This window comes from Halichoerus grypus, chromosome 1 (genome assembly GCF_964656455.1).
Source record: "Halichoerus grypus chromosome 1, mHalGry1.hap1.1, whole genome shotgun sequence".
Taxonomy (NCBI): domain Eukaryota; kingdom Metazoa; phylum Chordata; class Mammalia; order Carnivora; family Phocidae; genus Halichoerus; species Halichoerus grypus.
Genome location: NC_135712.1, coordinates 56,668,550 through 56,683,875, shown reverse-complemented (window position 1 = coordinate 56,683,875; position 15,326 = coordinate 56,668,550). Strand labels below are relative to the sequence as shown.

The following is a 15,326-nucleotide window of genomic DNA, read 5'->3' as shown; positions in this document are numbered from 1 at the left end:
AAACAAGGTTCTCTTAAGTTTTGAGACCCTCACACTAATATTTATATTAGTGTACACACTTAATTCAGTTCTTATATTTCCATTAACCTATCACAGATGGGGAAAAAAAAAAACCTGGTTTTAAACTTCTAATGTTTAAAACCAATCTAACTGATTCATTTAAAGAAGTAACTCAAATGGAAGCATTTTTCTGAAAATTATTAAGTAACCTAGTACATAACCAATTTACTTCAGTATTGCACATTTTTCCATCTGACTATGCCTACCATCATTTTAAAGATAGTCAAACGTGTGCAATGGAAGGCAACATGTCATAAAAGTAATTTAAAAAACTGTATCTTAAAATGATAATGAAAAAAAATTATACTGCTTTTTGGAAATACTTCCAAACTAATTTTTAAAACCCATGGTTACTCTTAGAATATCCATCATGCAAATTAAGATTTTTCAATCTAAAGACCATTATAAATCTTGTCATATGAAATAAAGAGGCCATTACATCCTCAGGGAATACATTTATTTTTGCCAAAATAACCTAATAAACTTTTTAAAAACTTATATTTTCATGTATTTAAGTATTGTTGTTATAATAAAAATAAAATTAAGTATATCTGGTGGCTCTGAATTTTAGAGAACAATTTTTTTATATATTCTCATACTTTTGAAGTTCAAAGATAACTAATTTTCAATACATGTGATGACTAAATCAAACAAAAATGTTACCTATATTAAAAAATAAAAAGAATGAAATCTATAAAGGCCAAAGTAAGTACAAATTCTCTGTGGCCTAATAACTTTTCAATGTGGGCATGAAATAATAATTTTAAATGAACAGAATTCAAATAACAAATAAAATGGTTACATGGATGTAATTATTTAGCCTACTAGTAAATTATGTTTTTGAAATTACAGAAAAGCCTGAGATAACTTGGAAGCTAAAATGAAGTTAACCGCATGCTACTCCTGAAATAGTAAAGAACTATACAGATTATTGCTACATATAAATATTTTAACTATAAATATTAAAGAATCAGTGTTACAGGTGTTGCATTGAAAAGCTACTTCACAGTTCTTATTTAAAGGTAATTATTTCCTTTCATCTAATGAAAATCACAGCAAATTTATAGCTCCAAGGTGCCATCAGTCATTTGGGTGAGAAAACTGAGGCCCATGGAGGTGATGTGACTTGTTCAGGATCACACCACTACTTTGATCATGATAGAGCTGAGACTAACACTCAGTTGTCTTTAATCTAAGATCTATGCTATACCTGTGCCAGATTAGAGAGTCAGAGACATATACAAGGCATTTATGAAGACAGAAGAAATACATTCTTTGATAGACAGCCTCTATAATGAAAAAAATTTTTTTTCCTTTAGAGTAAGAATTTAAAATAGTTTTCATCCTTTTCTCCTCCAGACATTCTCTGCCCATAGAAAATAGATTCACTTGTTGCTATCTGACTGGGGAGATTATATAAATCCTAATATATTATATATATATATTATATAATATATATATAATATTATAATATTATATAAGTCCTAATATAAAAATATTAGTAACTACATAAGAAATAATGCCATTTGTATAAAACGCCACAGTTCATAAGCAACATCTTATTCTACTCATCACAACCATGGAAGGTAAATAGGAAAAATATTATTCACATTTCACAGATGAAGCAACAAAGCTGTTGATGGAATTCAGTGAATTGGGACATTGGTCTTTTGATTCTACAGCGAAGTGCAATTTATGCTTTAACATTCTGGCTCAATGACTAGGCCCAAAATACTGCTTTCTCTCTAAATAAAAAAGTTGCACATTTTGTAACTCACCAAAACCAAAATTGTTTAAGGTAAAAAGCTTTAAAACTCTATTTGATAATTCTTGGCAGTTGAACATTAATAAGATCTATCTAGACATAAGACTGGCATATACAATCTGGAGAAGCAATTAAACTTCTAAGCTATTTTGAATCTCTCTTTCAACCACACTCCATCAAAGGCCTGCATTTTTATTCACAAGGCAGGACAAAATAAAGTGTCATTACGTTATCATCTGGAAAGATGTCCAATGTATTTGTAGGTGAAAAAGGTGTCTAATATATTTGTCTCCAACGGCTCCTTGACACTATTTACCAAAACAGTACATTCTGATGCAACCACGGTCATCTCACAAAGATCTAACTGTGTCTTTACTCCCATCCCTCAGACATTTTACACGAGTAGCTGTAAAGATAAAGACTGACTCATACTGAATGTTGAACATGAGCAAAAAAGTTACTTACACTTTGTCAAGATAGGATGGTCTCTTTTTTCGAGGAGTCAGCAGGACAATCACAAAGACAGCAATGATGAAGAGAGCAAGAACAGCTCCGATTACAGCTCCAGCTACGGCTACGGAAGAGGTCTGCTTAAATGGGACATCTGTAAAGCAACAAAAATTAGGCCTTTCAAACAATTTTAAAAAGTTCTTAAATTTGCATACCCTAATTTCTAAAATGTTCAAAGACTGATTGAAGCATGTTACCCAACAGCAAGCTTAGAGAACCCCAAATTGGATTCATTACTTTTTGTAGGATTATGCTAAGACCCTTCTTCCTTGCCAAGATGTCACCTTAGCACTTCAGCTTTGCTTTATTTCAAGTTATGAAAATAATATCCCCAGTCAGACAGCAACAAGTGAATCTATTTTCTATGGGCAAAGAATGTCTGGAGGAGAAAAGGATGAAAACTATTTTAAATTCTTACTCTAAAAGATAAAACAATTTTTTTCATTATTCTTTGAGTTAACCAACAACATATACATTTACCATTTTTATACTAGTTAAGATATAAAAGACATTCTATTAAGGAAACCAAAGGGTTTCAAGAAGGGGCAAACCAAAGACATAAAAAATACTCCAGATCTAACAAATATAGTCGAAAATGACACTGTATATGTTTTTAAATTGAGGTATTGTAAAAACACCACTTGTTGCAGATAACTTCCCTTAATTCATGAACATTTAATACAAAGTACACTGAAGATAGTGTCTTTACTACAAAATTAAATGGAAAATCATCCCTATCCCTTGGCTGTAAACACACTACATAATTTCTAAATACCAATTTCTCTTTCCCAGCCTGCACCATAAATTTTGTTAAGGATTTTAAAAACATATTTAGCAATTATCACTTCATATGATCCTGAAAAATTAAGTCACTCTACTTTATGAACATTCAAATAAGGGAATTTACCTAAAACTATTGTATCTATGTATTTTCAAGTGTAAATATTTGGATATGACAGTACAATCAATCCTTATGTGTAAGTATTTTGATAATTTCAGCGACATTAAACTCTTACCCTTATTTGCTAATACATGCCTAGTTTATCTTTCTATTACTGCTCATTTCTCTAATCCCCACTATCTCCATTTGAGTATGTGCTATACGAGGAAAGCTCTGAAATCCAAGCCAGTCAAATATTATTCTGCTCTTGTAAATGTTTAAAGATTTGGAATGACCTAGGAATAATTTCTACTCTACACTATCACTTTTCCCACTGTATAAATTATAGCTTTGTATTCAGTCTTTAACAATAGGTCATTTGAAACCTATTAAGGTTACGTGCCTGAGGTTATGTGACCAAGGCCATATACACTGTCAGTGGCACAAATAAAAAATCCCAACATGTCAAATATGCTACTTATGCCACACTAATTATTCTAAAGGTTTTCCTTTAAAAAGGAAATCTTGATTTTGCTAAAGGATAAAAAGCAGCCCTATCATTTTTGCCCAAGTGTACTGAATTCAAATTTGAGGGTTATCTTGATGGTAAGGACAAAGTTAATACCATATTTATAGTAATACTTCCAAAATTATTTTTGAAAAACTCAGGTTACTCTTTGAATGTAAGATTTTCAATGTACAGGTCATTATACATTCTTCATCAAACTGCACACCTCCAAGAAAACCTTTCAGCTAATCTTAGCAAAGATATTAAATTTGATAGTGCTTGTAATAAAACACAATCACATACTTTTCATACCCTAAAGTAATTCCCAACTCTATATACTATTTTTCATATTCTTAAGTAATTCTCAAGTCCAAATAGACACTATTTTTAAACATTTAAGTTACAGTCTACTTATCTACTTCTGTCCCATTAGCCTTATAATTCCTAGCTCTAGGACTCTGTAACTGAGAGTTGACTGCATGTTGACCATAACTCTTCCTTCTATCTTAATTGGGCATACTTATTTCACCGGGTTCCATTCATTCTTTATTCATATTTATCTTTCCTTTTTTGTACACCTCTTCTTAGTATCAGAACATTCTTAGTATCAGCTGGACCTTGAATATGGAAAAGGGTGGAAAGGAAAGCTCAGGTAAAAGCAGCACGGACGTAATTATTCAGCACTCTAGCAAGTGCTGAAAAGAGCAATTGAAAGAAAAGCTGGGTATGAATCCATTTACCAATTGGATATTCTATATAGGTAAACTGACTATGTTAAATACATATATGGGATATATTTCATATTTCCCTTTCTGATTTTTCTACTAATTGACAAAAAAACTAAAGAATACATTTAAGGGTATTAACAGGTGATGAACACTAGTATGAAATGCAAAGGAAGGGCTGAAATTTCTTGCATTCAAAAAGAATTTTAATGAAAATTGAGAATTTAGTTCTAACACTGTCTCCTCCACATCTGCCCACATAATCTACATAGACTCTATAACAAAATAGAAAAAAAGCAAATGTATAAAAATTTGGCATTCTCAAACATTCAGCTAATTTACTGAGTGACTGACATGAAGCAACATTACTATCACCCAAGGAAATGGCCTACTAAATCTTAACGATAGGCTTACAATCAGTAGAAAATAAGACAAAAGCGTTAAAATATTTGACATTAAAGGATTGGTGTACGTGTATCTCAAAAGAATAGCTTCCTATTATCATGGCATCTGTATCAACCCACATATATTGGAAACTCATCCACAAAAACAGAAGAAATAGCACTCCCCAATACAACAAAAAACTTACAGCCCATAACCAGAGGTATCATGCCTATGCCTCAAGGCGAAAACGTTCAAAGATCTGTTAACACATCATACCAAAAGAAACAATATAGATAGAAGAAATTTCATTACTTTTTAAAAAAATATACATATAACTACTAAACTGAATTTAAGTTTGTCTTTATTACTGATACATATGAATAAAAAATATGTGAAAGCTTTCAAACATGTGTTCACCTAATTCACATCTCACAAGATTTGAAAAAAAAATACTACTCTATACAGTAAAATAGAGCAATTTGCTAAAACCACTTAAAATGGGTGAGTATAGAAATCTACAGGCACTTTTCACACTTACATTCAAACACTAGGTCCTAACAATTAATTGAAACATTGTTTCATTTTTTCATTCCCTTCACCAAAACTTCAGTGATGTCATCACATGATTCACACATTAATGTGAATTATCTACAAACTTCTATTTGCTCCCATAATATCTATCACTGTATTACAGATTTTCCCCATGAATATATCTCATTTTTATTTTTCAATAGCCTCTTTAATGCTTACCTTTTCAATATATCTAGTTCTTTATATCCATCCAAATATTTATCTCACTACTTTTTAATAAAAGTCCTCTCTCTGGGTCAGAACAATGTTGTCAGCATCTCATTCAACAAATTCTCAATAGTAACCTAATATGTGTCAGGCACGTGCTAAGTGCCAAGAAGGCAAGGATGAATTTTACATAGTCCCTATCTTCACCGTAGAGAGCAAAATCCCCAAAGTGGGGTCACAGAATCCATACATGTACATTTTCCAACATAGGGATTATCATCATTTACCCTGTCCCTTTTTTTTTTAGGATAAGTGATAATTACAAAATACATGTTGTACTAGCACATTAATATGTGGACTGGCACTTGTAGCCCCACTTCGTCCAAATGTCAGGAGTTCACGTGCTACACAAAGCACCCACAAAATCCTGTGGGAAGTGTGGGGTGGGAAAGTTCCAGAACGAAATCCAATAGACATGTGGTTGTTCCCTCTCAGCACAGTCAGCATACTGTGACCCACTGTGATATATGAGAGCTCATGAGTGAACTAGTAACCACCCTCGATTTAACGAGAGGTCAAGAATGTAAAGGAGGCACGACATGGGTGCCCTGGGTGACGGGTGAACATCTGACACATAGACCAAATGAGGGTATGGTGCTAATCCACGTTATATATTAGTAAGCATTTATTCCCAGTAGATGTCATTCCTGCAAGGAACTGGCAGAATGAAGAGAAGACCAATAATGAAGATGCAGACAGTGACAAAACCCCCCAAAACAGCAATGCAAATATCTAACTCTTAATGCATAAACTTCATCAGTTACATTATGAAGTAAAACCAAAGCCATATAATCAGATGTGATGGGTCAACCAAAAAAACTGAAACACATTAGAAGACCAAATAAAATAAGATAAAGGTTTACATTCACTCTTATTAATGATAAACCTCACACTAGACCCATACTGTGCTGAAGTAGTAGGTAATATGAGGGGTGAGGTTATTTGATTAGCAAAACACTGAAAAACCAAACATCTTGAACAGGAGACTAGCTCTAAAAACAGTAGTTGGGATTAAAACTGTTAAGGTCCCCAACAGTGTACTTCTTCCATTTAAATCTACTTGTTTTTGAGAGGTAGCATTTTAGCTACTAAGTATCAAAATAAAAACCAAGTATCAAAATATACTGAATATGGAATCAAATCCCTGAATCACTGAATCAAAAGTCTAAAACCAAGATCAAAAAAAACAAAACAAATGAACAATCATATGGTTTGAGCTGGACCTTGAATATGGAAAAGGGTGGAAAGGAAAGCTCAGGTAAAAGCAGCACGGACGTAATTATTCAGACATCAAAGCACATGGTATGGTAAGAAAAACAGAGTTAATAAATCTAGACATTAAGTAGGTTCAAGGTTAGATCTAGGCTTTGAGCATCTAATGACTGCTTAATATCAAAAGAAAAGCAGGTATGATGTGCCCTCCGACAGAAGATACCACCACTTAAGTAACTGCCCCCCACCCCAAATTAAACCTTAACCTTATAAAGTTTCTAGACCTGACAATTTACAGAAAATAGAGAGGTACAACTGGCACAATCCAAACCAGGAAACTGCAGGACACACATGAAGCCATTTCCTCAACAAATAAATTACAAGGCAAAAATCAAGGGAGGAGGGGAGTGCCTCACAGAGAACATATAGATTGAAAGATATAATATATGGATTACATTCAGATACTAAATAAAACTGCAAATTAATTTTTTGTGTAATAATAAATTTGCGGTTACTTTTCCTAAATGTTCCTTCTCTTTTAGAGCTGTGTGTTGATACATTTATAGATGAATTAATGGCAGGAGGGATTATGTGGGTAAGAGTTTAAATGGAACAAGATTGACCATGAATTGATAATAATTGAAGCAGGTACATGAAGGTTCATTTCATTATTCTATCCTACTTTTGTATAATTTCCCATAATACAGTGTTTTTTGTTTTTTTTTTTAAAGGGAGGCCAGTCTTCTAGATTTAGTTACCTCTGGCTTTTAGATCACGCTGTCCCTTTAAGACTAGGTGCTTCCTGAGATATTTCTCATAAATGAAACTGTGAAATTAGATATCATATCTCTATAGAAATATTATACATGTAGGGAAATGGGGTCTTGAATTATTCTTTCAAGTTTTTAAGATTATAAACTTATCCTACTAAACTCACTTTCACTCTGCTTCACCCATAGCATCCAGCCAGAACAGCAGAAAAGGTAAGTGAACTAGGACAACCCAAAATTGAATCAAGTTTTAGCCTCATAAATTGAAATGAACACGACAAAATAACTATCATCAAGGTTCAAGAAAATGACCCCTAAGGATATATACAGCGAAAGCTTTTGTAAGCAAACCTATCACTACTCAACTCAAAGTACATAGGTACCAAACCAAACCAAACAAAAACAAAAAAACTTGCAGCTTGGGGCGCCTAGGTGGCTCAGTCGTTAAGCATCTGCCTTCGGCTCAGGTCATGATCCCAGGGACCTGGGATCGAGCCCCGCATCGGGCTCCCTGCTCCACGGGAAGCCTGCTTCTCTCTCTCTCACTCCCTCTGCTTGTGTTCCCTCCCTCACTGTTTCTCTCACTGTCAAATAAACAAATAAAATCTTAAAAAAAAAAAAAACAAAAAAAACTTGCAGCTTACTGGAATAGGAGAAAACAAATATTAAACAGAAAGCATTTTTTAGAACATAGAAAAGGTGATATGCCATGTACACTATTCCAGATATTCTTTCATGCATGAATTTCCATTGGTATAACAAGAGGGAAACCAAGCTTAATCCAGTCAAACTGTATGCTATTTAAAAACAAAAACAAACAAAAAAACTGCTGCTTGCTTTAAGATAATTTAAAGTTTAGGAAAACAAGTATAATTTTAAACATCAGAGATAGAAAACACGGAGGTAATTACAATTAGAAACAATGGCATTTATAAAGAAAACCATTATAACGTTTATAAGTGAAAAACACTAAATGCCAACTTACAAAATATTTCGTGAAATATGTTCATCCAAATGAAAGCCAATATATATAATTTAACTTATGTCAAACTCACAACAGCAAAAACATTCAAAATTTTGCTAAGACTAGAGAAACAGATAATTCATGATTGTGGAGAATGTTATTCATAACATGTAGATAGGAAATAGGAATTAAATGGTCAATTAAAAGCAAATTCTATAATGGCTAACCTACAAACTTAGATGCTCTCTCAAACTTTATTTAACTGTATCCTTAACCTGATAGAGTCTTATTTGGTAAGAGAAATAAAATAGATTTCAAATTCCCACAAAAACTTAATTAAAATATAAGAACTAGGTTATACATACAACACAGACACAGACACACACACACACACACACACACACACACTCCATCAAATAACATAACGAGGACAAAGAAGGTAATACAGAGACATAGGTTTGTTATAGAAATATGCCTCTAAAGAATTTTTTAAAAACTTTTATTTAAAGATTTGTTGCATGGCTATTAGGGCTACCACCTGATAAATAACTTGGTAAAAAATACCACTAGTACAAATTAAAGTTAAATCCAAACCCAATACACCAAAAATTTGAGAAAGGAGATTCTTAGGGATGATACATTTCCAATTAACAAGTAAACAGAAAGAACAATTAAATCTGTATATCATTCCTCTATTAGAATTAAAAATTCAATATGTGTACCATTTCTTCCTTTCTTATATTTTACACTGATCATACCTCCACACATTCATAACTTCTTATTCATATACCTTTAGTATTTATCAACAAAATTAAACTCAAATCAGATGTTTTCACATATAAAATTGTTATATTTATCTCAATTTTTGCACTCATACATTGTACTTCCTACAAGCCCTTCTGCTACACATCTAGCTAGGGTTATCTTTAGAAAACGTTCCTATATATGGCTATCAGAAGCAATACTTACTACTGAAAAAAACCTTAATGGTTTCTTTAAATGTTAGACTTATCAAATAGAAACCTTTTAGGCACATGGTAAAATACTAAATATTTCAACTATAATGTATTACTCAAATGTCACTTTTAAAGTTAACCCCTAGCCTATTAAAGTTTTAATATATTTTAATAAAAATGGCAGGAAAAAATAAAAGTTGCATTCATCATCCCTGCATTACTGAAATATTTTAACCAGTGTGAAAGAAAACCCTAAAGTGAATACAAAATGAAAAGTCAGTTCAAAGAATAAAGAAACAAAAATGAACATGGTCAAAATAAAACATTCTTCCATCTTTTCCAGAAAAAGAAAAGGATTTTCATATGTACCTATCAATTAGCTGTGTATATCACAGATATTAAAAAATTAATTTAACAAAAATGTTTAATGACTATTCATGTTCACAAATAAGTTTATATGTACAGTAAACAAAGTTCTAATAAACAGCAGTGCAATGCTTCAAAAAGTCTTAACTAGTATCAGATTCTTACAATTTTGAAATCTTTTAGTTTGCCAAATGATTTAGTTTAAGGATACAGAATGTATCACTCACTTGTAGTTTTCCATGTCAACCTCTCCCCTCTGCCATCAAAAAACAAAACAAAACAAACAAACAAAAACAAAAAAGCCCACCCTAAACACATAATGGCCACAATATAAAGGAAGGTCTTAATCACTAAGTATTTATATTTTTGAAATGCAGTTCTTAAAATACATTGCTAACTTCCTTCAAATAATACTCAAGTTGAGATTTATACAGTGATTATCCTGCTCAGATTCATATAGCATTTCAAACCATTGCTCTAAAGATGAAATTGTGAACAAAAAGCCACAAATTCACATCTTTCATGGCAAGAATTTTAGATCCATCTTTCTTGTGGCCATATCAGTGCTGGTATTTAAATTAAAACATAAAGTCTACTTCAATCACAGGGTATTACCAATAAAGTTTTGCTTCCAATGACTTGGACCAAACAGTCTTAATATTTGTATATCAGTGGTTAAGTATATTAAAGCCAGATAGTCTTAACAATGTATCAGTTAGCTTACCTGTATCCTTAGCTGATATATTACAGTTTTAGACTAAGTGTGTGAATGTTTGGGAAGAGAAATAAAATAGGTTCCTAATTTCCACAAAATACTGCTAGTTCAAAGAAAGGAAATGATGTTATAATGGTTTAGAATAAGGCCTTGACTACTTGCAAAATTCTATGAACATGTTAGAACTTTGCCTTATAAAACATTCCTTTAGATTTGATGAGAATCATCAGGATTTGGGTGTTTGGGGGGTAAAAAAAAAAAAGTACCTACTTTGCCTTTTTATTAACAAAATAATTTATTTATGATTTTCCTACTAACTTCCACTTCAATTCCCTGGCAAAACACCTAAGGCAATTCTACACAGTCCTTTTTCAAATGAATCATCAACAGAATAAACATATTCTTTGGGCTTCAAAATAGTTGTCATTATTACAATTTTATAGGACTCTACTGTAGAAGCAATTTAATTACCTCACAAAGAAGATCCACATTTGAAGATTTAGATAACATTTCTTTTTCAAAAGATACATGATTTCTGGAAAGAATATACTTAATGAATTATGTAAAAAACAAAAACAAAACATAAAACCTTATGATGTTTCCAGTTTTAATTGGAAAAACAAAAACCTTGAAACAAATACATACATTTAGGAGGAAAAGGAGGATGGTTTGCCAATATCCATTAGCAAGTGTTAGCGACTCGTTCTATAATTCAGATTTTTCTCATTAAACCTCAAATTTACAAGTTTGATCTAATTTTTCTATATCTTTACCCGTTTGAACAACATCACTATTAGATGACTAAAACAAGATGGGCTAAAAAATTTTTTGTATAGTTTCTTGGCTGACATGTCTCATTTCTGAAAACCAGTACTCCAATGCTAGTTTACCCACGTTGTTCCATATACTGAAATGCCCTCTCTGAACTTTATTTAACTGCATACCATCTTTTCATTATTATTCTTATATTTAGGACATAAAGCATTCAAACAAAACTATGCCACTTAACATACCAAAATCCATGTTTATACAACATTTAAGAATTGTCCTCCAGAGATGAAAAAATTGTAATAATTATGTTTAAAAGGCATGTTTTTATTATAACTCTTGTACGTATTTTGGACAAAAATACTGACCAGCTAATTATGCTCTTCCACACATCATGTTCACTGAGTTTACTACCACAGTTTTAGTGCAACAAAATATCTTTGAAAAGCCACTCTACAGTAATTATGGCAAGGCTCATTAAAATGCAGAGGTAAAGATTCCACTTGTATAGAAACTTAGAAAATAATGTTTGAAAAGGAAAGGTGTTTCATCAGGCTGAATATTTTTTTGTATACTAAAAATATATATAAACATTTCTTGAATTAGTTTTATAGTCAATTTTGATGTAGTATCATTTAGTGGTGATAAATTTTGAGAGGTATATGTTTAACAAACATTATACTTGAGATTATAGTCTTAGGTAAACTTTAATACACAATGCCAAGGTAGTTTCCTTTTTTTTTTTCTTTTTAATTTTTGTACCAAAAAAGTCATACATTTAATGTTGACATTTCTTCTTACCTGTGTGCCTCAGACCAATAAAGTACTCTGCATTAAAATTTAAATCTTGAGACAGTAGTACAGCATTGAAAAAAAAATTGTAAAGCAGCTCAGATACATTGAACCCAGATTTTACATTTTCATTTGTCAAATTAGAATATAAAAAGTAAGCTTGAAAATCAAGTTGAAAAAGCTTATTCTTCCTCAAGAAAAAGTATGAACAATCTGAAAATGATCAACTAGTATGAATGAAACATTGTACATAGGTAAGTCACATTTAGTGGTTGCTAAACATACCACTCCCTCCTGGAAATTACCGAACCATCTACGTGTGAAACTAAGTCATCTTCATTGTCATCGTAATGTTCATCACTGACGAACTTCATTCCCATTTTTAGATCTTCATAATAATCCATTGGTCTTTCAAACCTACTGAGATTTTCTACATTGTTCCACTGCATTTTTTCAGGCTCTTCTAAATAGTCTTTCCGTATTAGATTGTTCACTGGATTTTTATTTTCTTTTTTCACACTGTCTGGGTAGGAATCAAGCTCATCTTGTTGAAGAACATCTATCTGTGATTCTTTTTGCATATCTGATGGTGGAATGTAGTTCTTGGCAAAGTAGTCTCCACGAAACGTCCGTCTTCTCCTATAGCAGAATATTCCAGCCAAAACACTTACAAGTACTATGAAGAGAGCCCCACCCACTACACTAGCAATGATTGTGCCAATTGTGTCATCCTTAATTGTTGCCAAAGTTGACAATGGGAAGGGCAACTTTTTTGGTTCTGTTGCTAGATCCTCGATGTCAGCTGTTGAGGGTTGCCACTGAACTGTAGGCTGAAGGGTGGTAGTAGTAGGAGGATCTAATGGAAACAGTAAAGATAGACAAGACACAGAAAGGCAAAGAATGTCAATGCAGGCTGATTCAGCAGCAAGTTGAAAAGACAGCACAGTTAATGAATATATATTCATAGTAACAATAGTTTTTCATTCTTAAGATCAGAATGTAGTGGTATTATGTATTTTTAAAAAATAACAAAACTGACATTTAGCCAGTTACCAATGAAGTAAAAGGAATGAAAAATTACCTATGGTGTAAATCCTAAATTATTCTATTCCAAGTTTAAGCATGGTATTGTACTTCAAGGAATACTTTTTTTTTTTTTTTTAAATGAAGAGCATTACTTAAAGTGTCCTATACACAGCTGGCTTAAGAATTATCAGACAAAAAGATTAAGTAATCCAAATATACATTTTCTTAGCCAGAAGAACAAAGAAATAAAATGAAAGAATAAAAAAAAAAATTAATGTTTTCTTAATATACATCTTTACCTAATTTCATTTACTTTTATAGGATCTGAACTTATCTTTAAAAGAATGAAAAACTATAGATTCTTGTTAAGTGGCCATAGTATAAGCTGTTGGTTTAATAATTCTCTCAAAAATATTTTCCTTAAGTAAAGAGAACTCTTCAATTTTTAGAAAGGACATATGTAGTACATACCATTATTTAGTAATTTAAAATAAAAAGCGTATGTTTAAACTGTGTTAGCCAAATGGGCTATATTATCAAATGAGACTAACAGACAAAGACAAAGTAAAAACATGTTACCAAGTGTTATAAAAATGTCATCACCATGTCTATATCCCATGGGTAAGATATCTGAACATTTAGGAAGTTGAAGAATTTCAACTGTATCTGCAAAATTTAGTGTCACATTGCTTTAGTATGGAGTCTCAAAGAGTAGCTAATATTTTAGAGAGAACATTCTAATAATACTTAAATATTAGATGCAGATGATCCTGTGTATTGCCATTAGATTACAGAGTAAATAGCCATTAATATTAAAAAGCAACTAAACATAAATAGTAAAAATTAAAGATTGGTTAATTATCAATTAAGTGGTATTTGTAGGTCATGTTACACAAAACTCTAGAGTTGAAGAAAGGATGAGTTAAAAAACCTTGAATTTCTTCTTTGATAAAAATAAATGACCCGAATGGTAATTTCCTATAATTAATTTTTAAATGAGTGGTACTGATAGAGCTTTTAAAAAATGATTGTTAGAAAAATACTAAATCTACATGGGGTAAGTTATTCTAAAATTACAAGCTAAAGAAAAATACTTACTGAAACAGGTTTCATCACGGAATGCCATATGTACAGAATGTGGTAAAAATTTAGCAAGTACAATATAAAATTTAACAAGTACAGTATAACTAATTTCCTATGAATTTAAACCAATATAACAGGCAATCCTGCCAAGTACTTTGAAGTGAATATTAGTTATCATATTATATGTAGAATCAAGGAAGGGTTTTAATTTGTAAGAACATATTATTCACTAGCTGAACAAATTCCATCTTAAAAAAAATTGTGGAATTGTAGGATCATTTCTAGTATAAAAGTAGTAAAGCCTATCATAGAATGCAACTTCAGAGAACCAGGATACTAAAGAAATAAAAATGTATCATCTGTAAGACAACCCCTGTATTTTCTGAGGTGGTAGGACTAATGGAAAAGTTTTAAATATTAAATGTTATCTTTACAATGATTTCCAAAGAAAAAAAATTACAATAAACTGGCATCGGCATGTTTAAACGTTAAGTACAAATCACCTAAATAATTATTTGTAATTCACACATTTTTGTGCACGTAAGATTGTAAAACTTTTTGACAGCTCTTAATCGAATGCTATTTTTCTCAAAACAGTGTATGCCCCTGAACGCTCACCCAGTATAAGATATAGAACTCATTATTTTTATCAAGTATCCCTTAAAAAAAAAAACACATTGGTATTTTTTATTTCTACTTGCAATGTTCTTTATGTAAACACAGAGGGATGGCCACTAATTAACTCAGATTTAACTTTCAGAAAATCTAACTAAAAAAAAAAAAGAGTAACCAACAAAACAAAAACAAAAACAAACCAAACAAAAAAAACTCCCTATTTTAAAATCTTATATAATTTTGTCAGTGGTTTAGAAATTTTTTAACCTGCCATCTCCTCCTCAACCAAATAAAGATAGCATAGCCTCACTATTAATATGATTCCATGGAAGAGGGACTATTGTTAATAATTATTTTGTATTTTAAGCAATGGACATATATAGGACAATGCACACAAAATATTTATTCACATTTCCGAATTCTTGCCCC

At 31.6% G+C, this 15,326-nt stretch overlaps 1 protein-coding gene across 3 annotated transcripts in view; it reads right to left on the bottom strand.

The window, feature by feature from the left end:
* Positions 1 to 15,326, bottom strand: part of NECTIN3 (nectin cell adhesion molecule 3) — a 123,004-nt gene that overhangs the window by 44,223 nt on the left and 63,455 nt on the right. For 2 of the 3 annotated variants that reach the window (XM_036088798.2, XM_078065833.1), the window contains exon 6: positions 2,291 to 2,429. In XM_036088798.2, the coding sequence (XP_035944691.1) occupies positions 2,291 to 2,429 (139 nt within the window). Of the gene's footprint in view, positions 1 to 2,290; positions 2,430 to 11,203; positions 13,030 to 15,326 lie in introns of those variants that run through there. The other variant, XM_036088797.2, reaches the window with a different exon arrangement.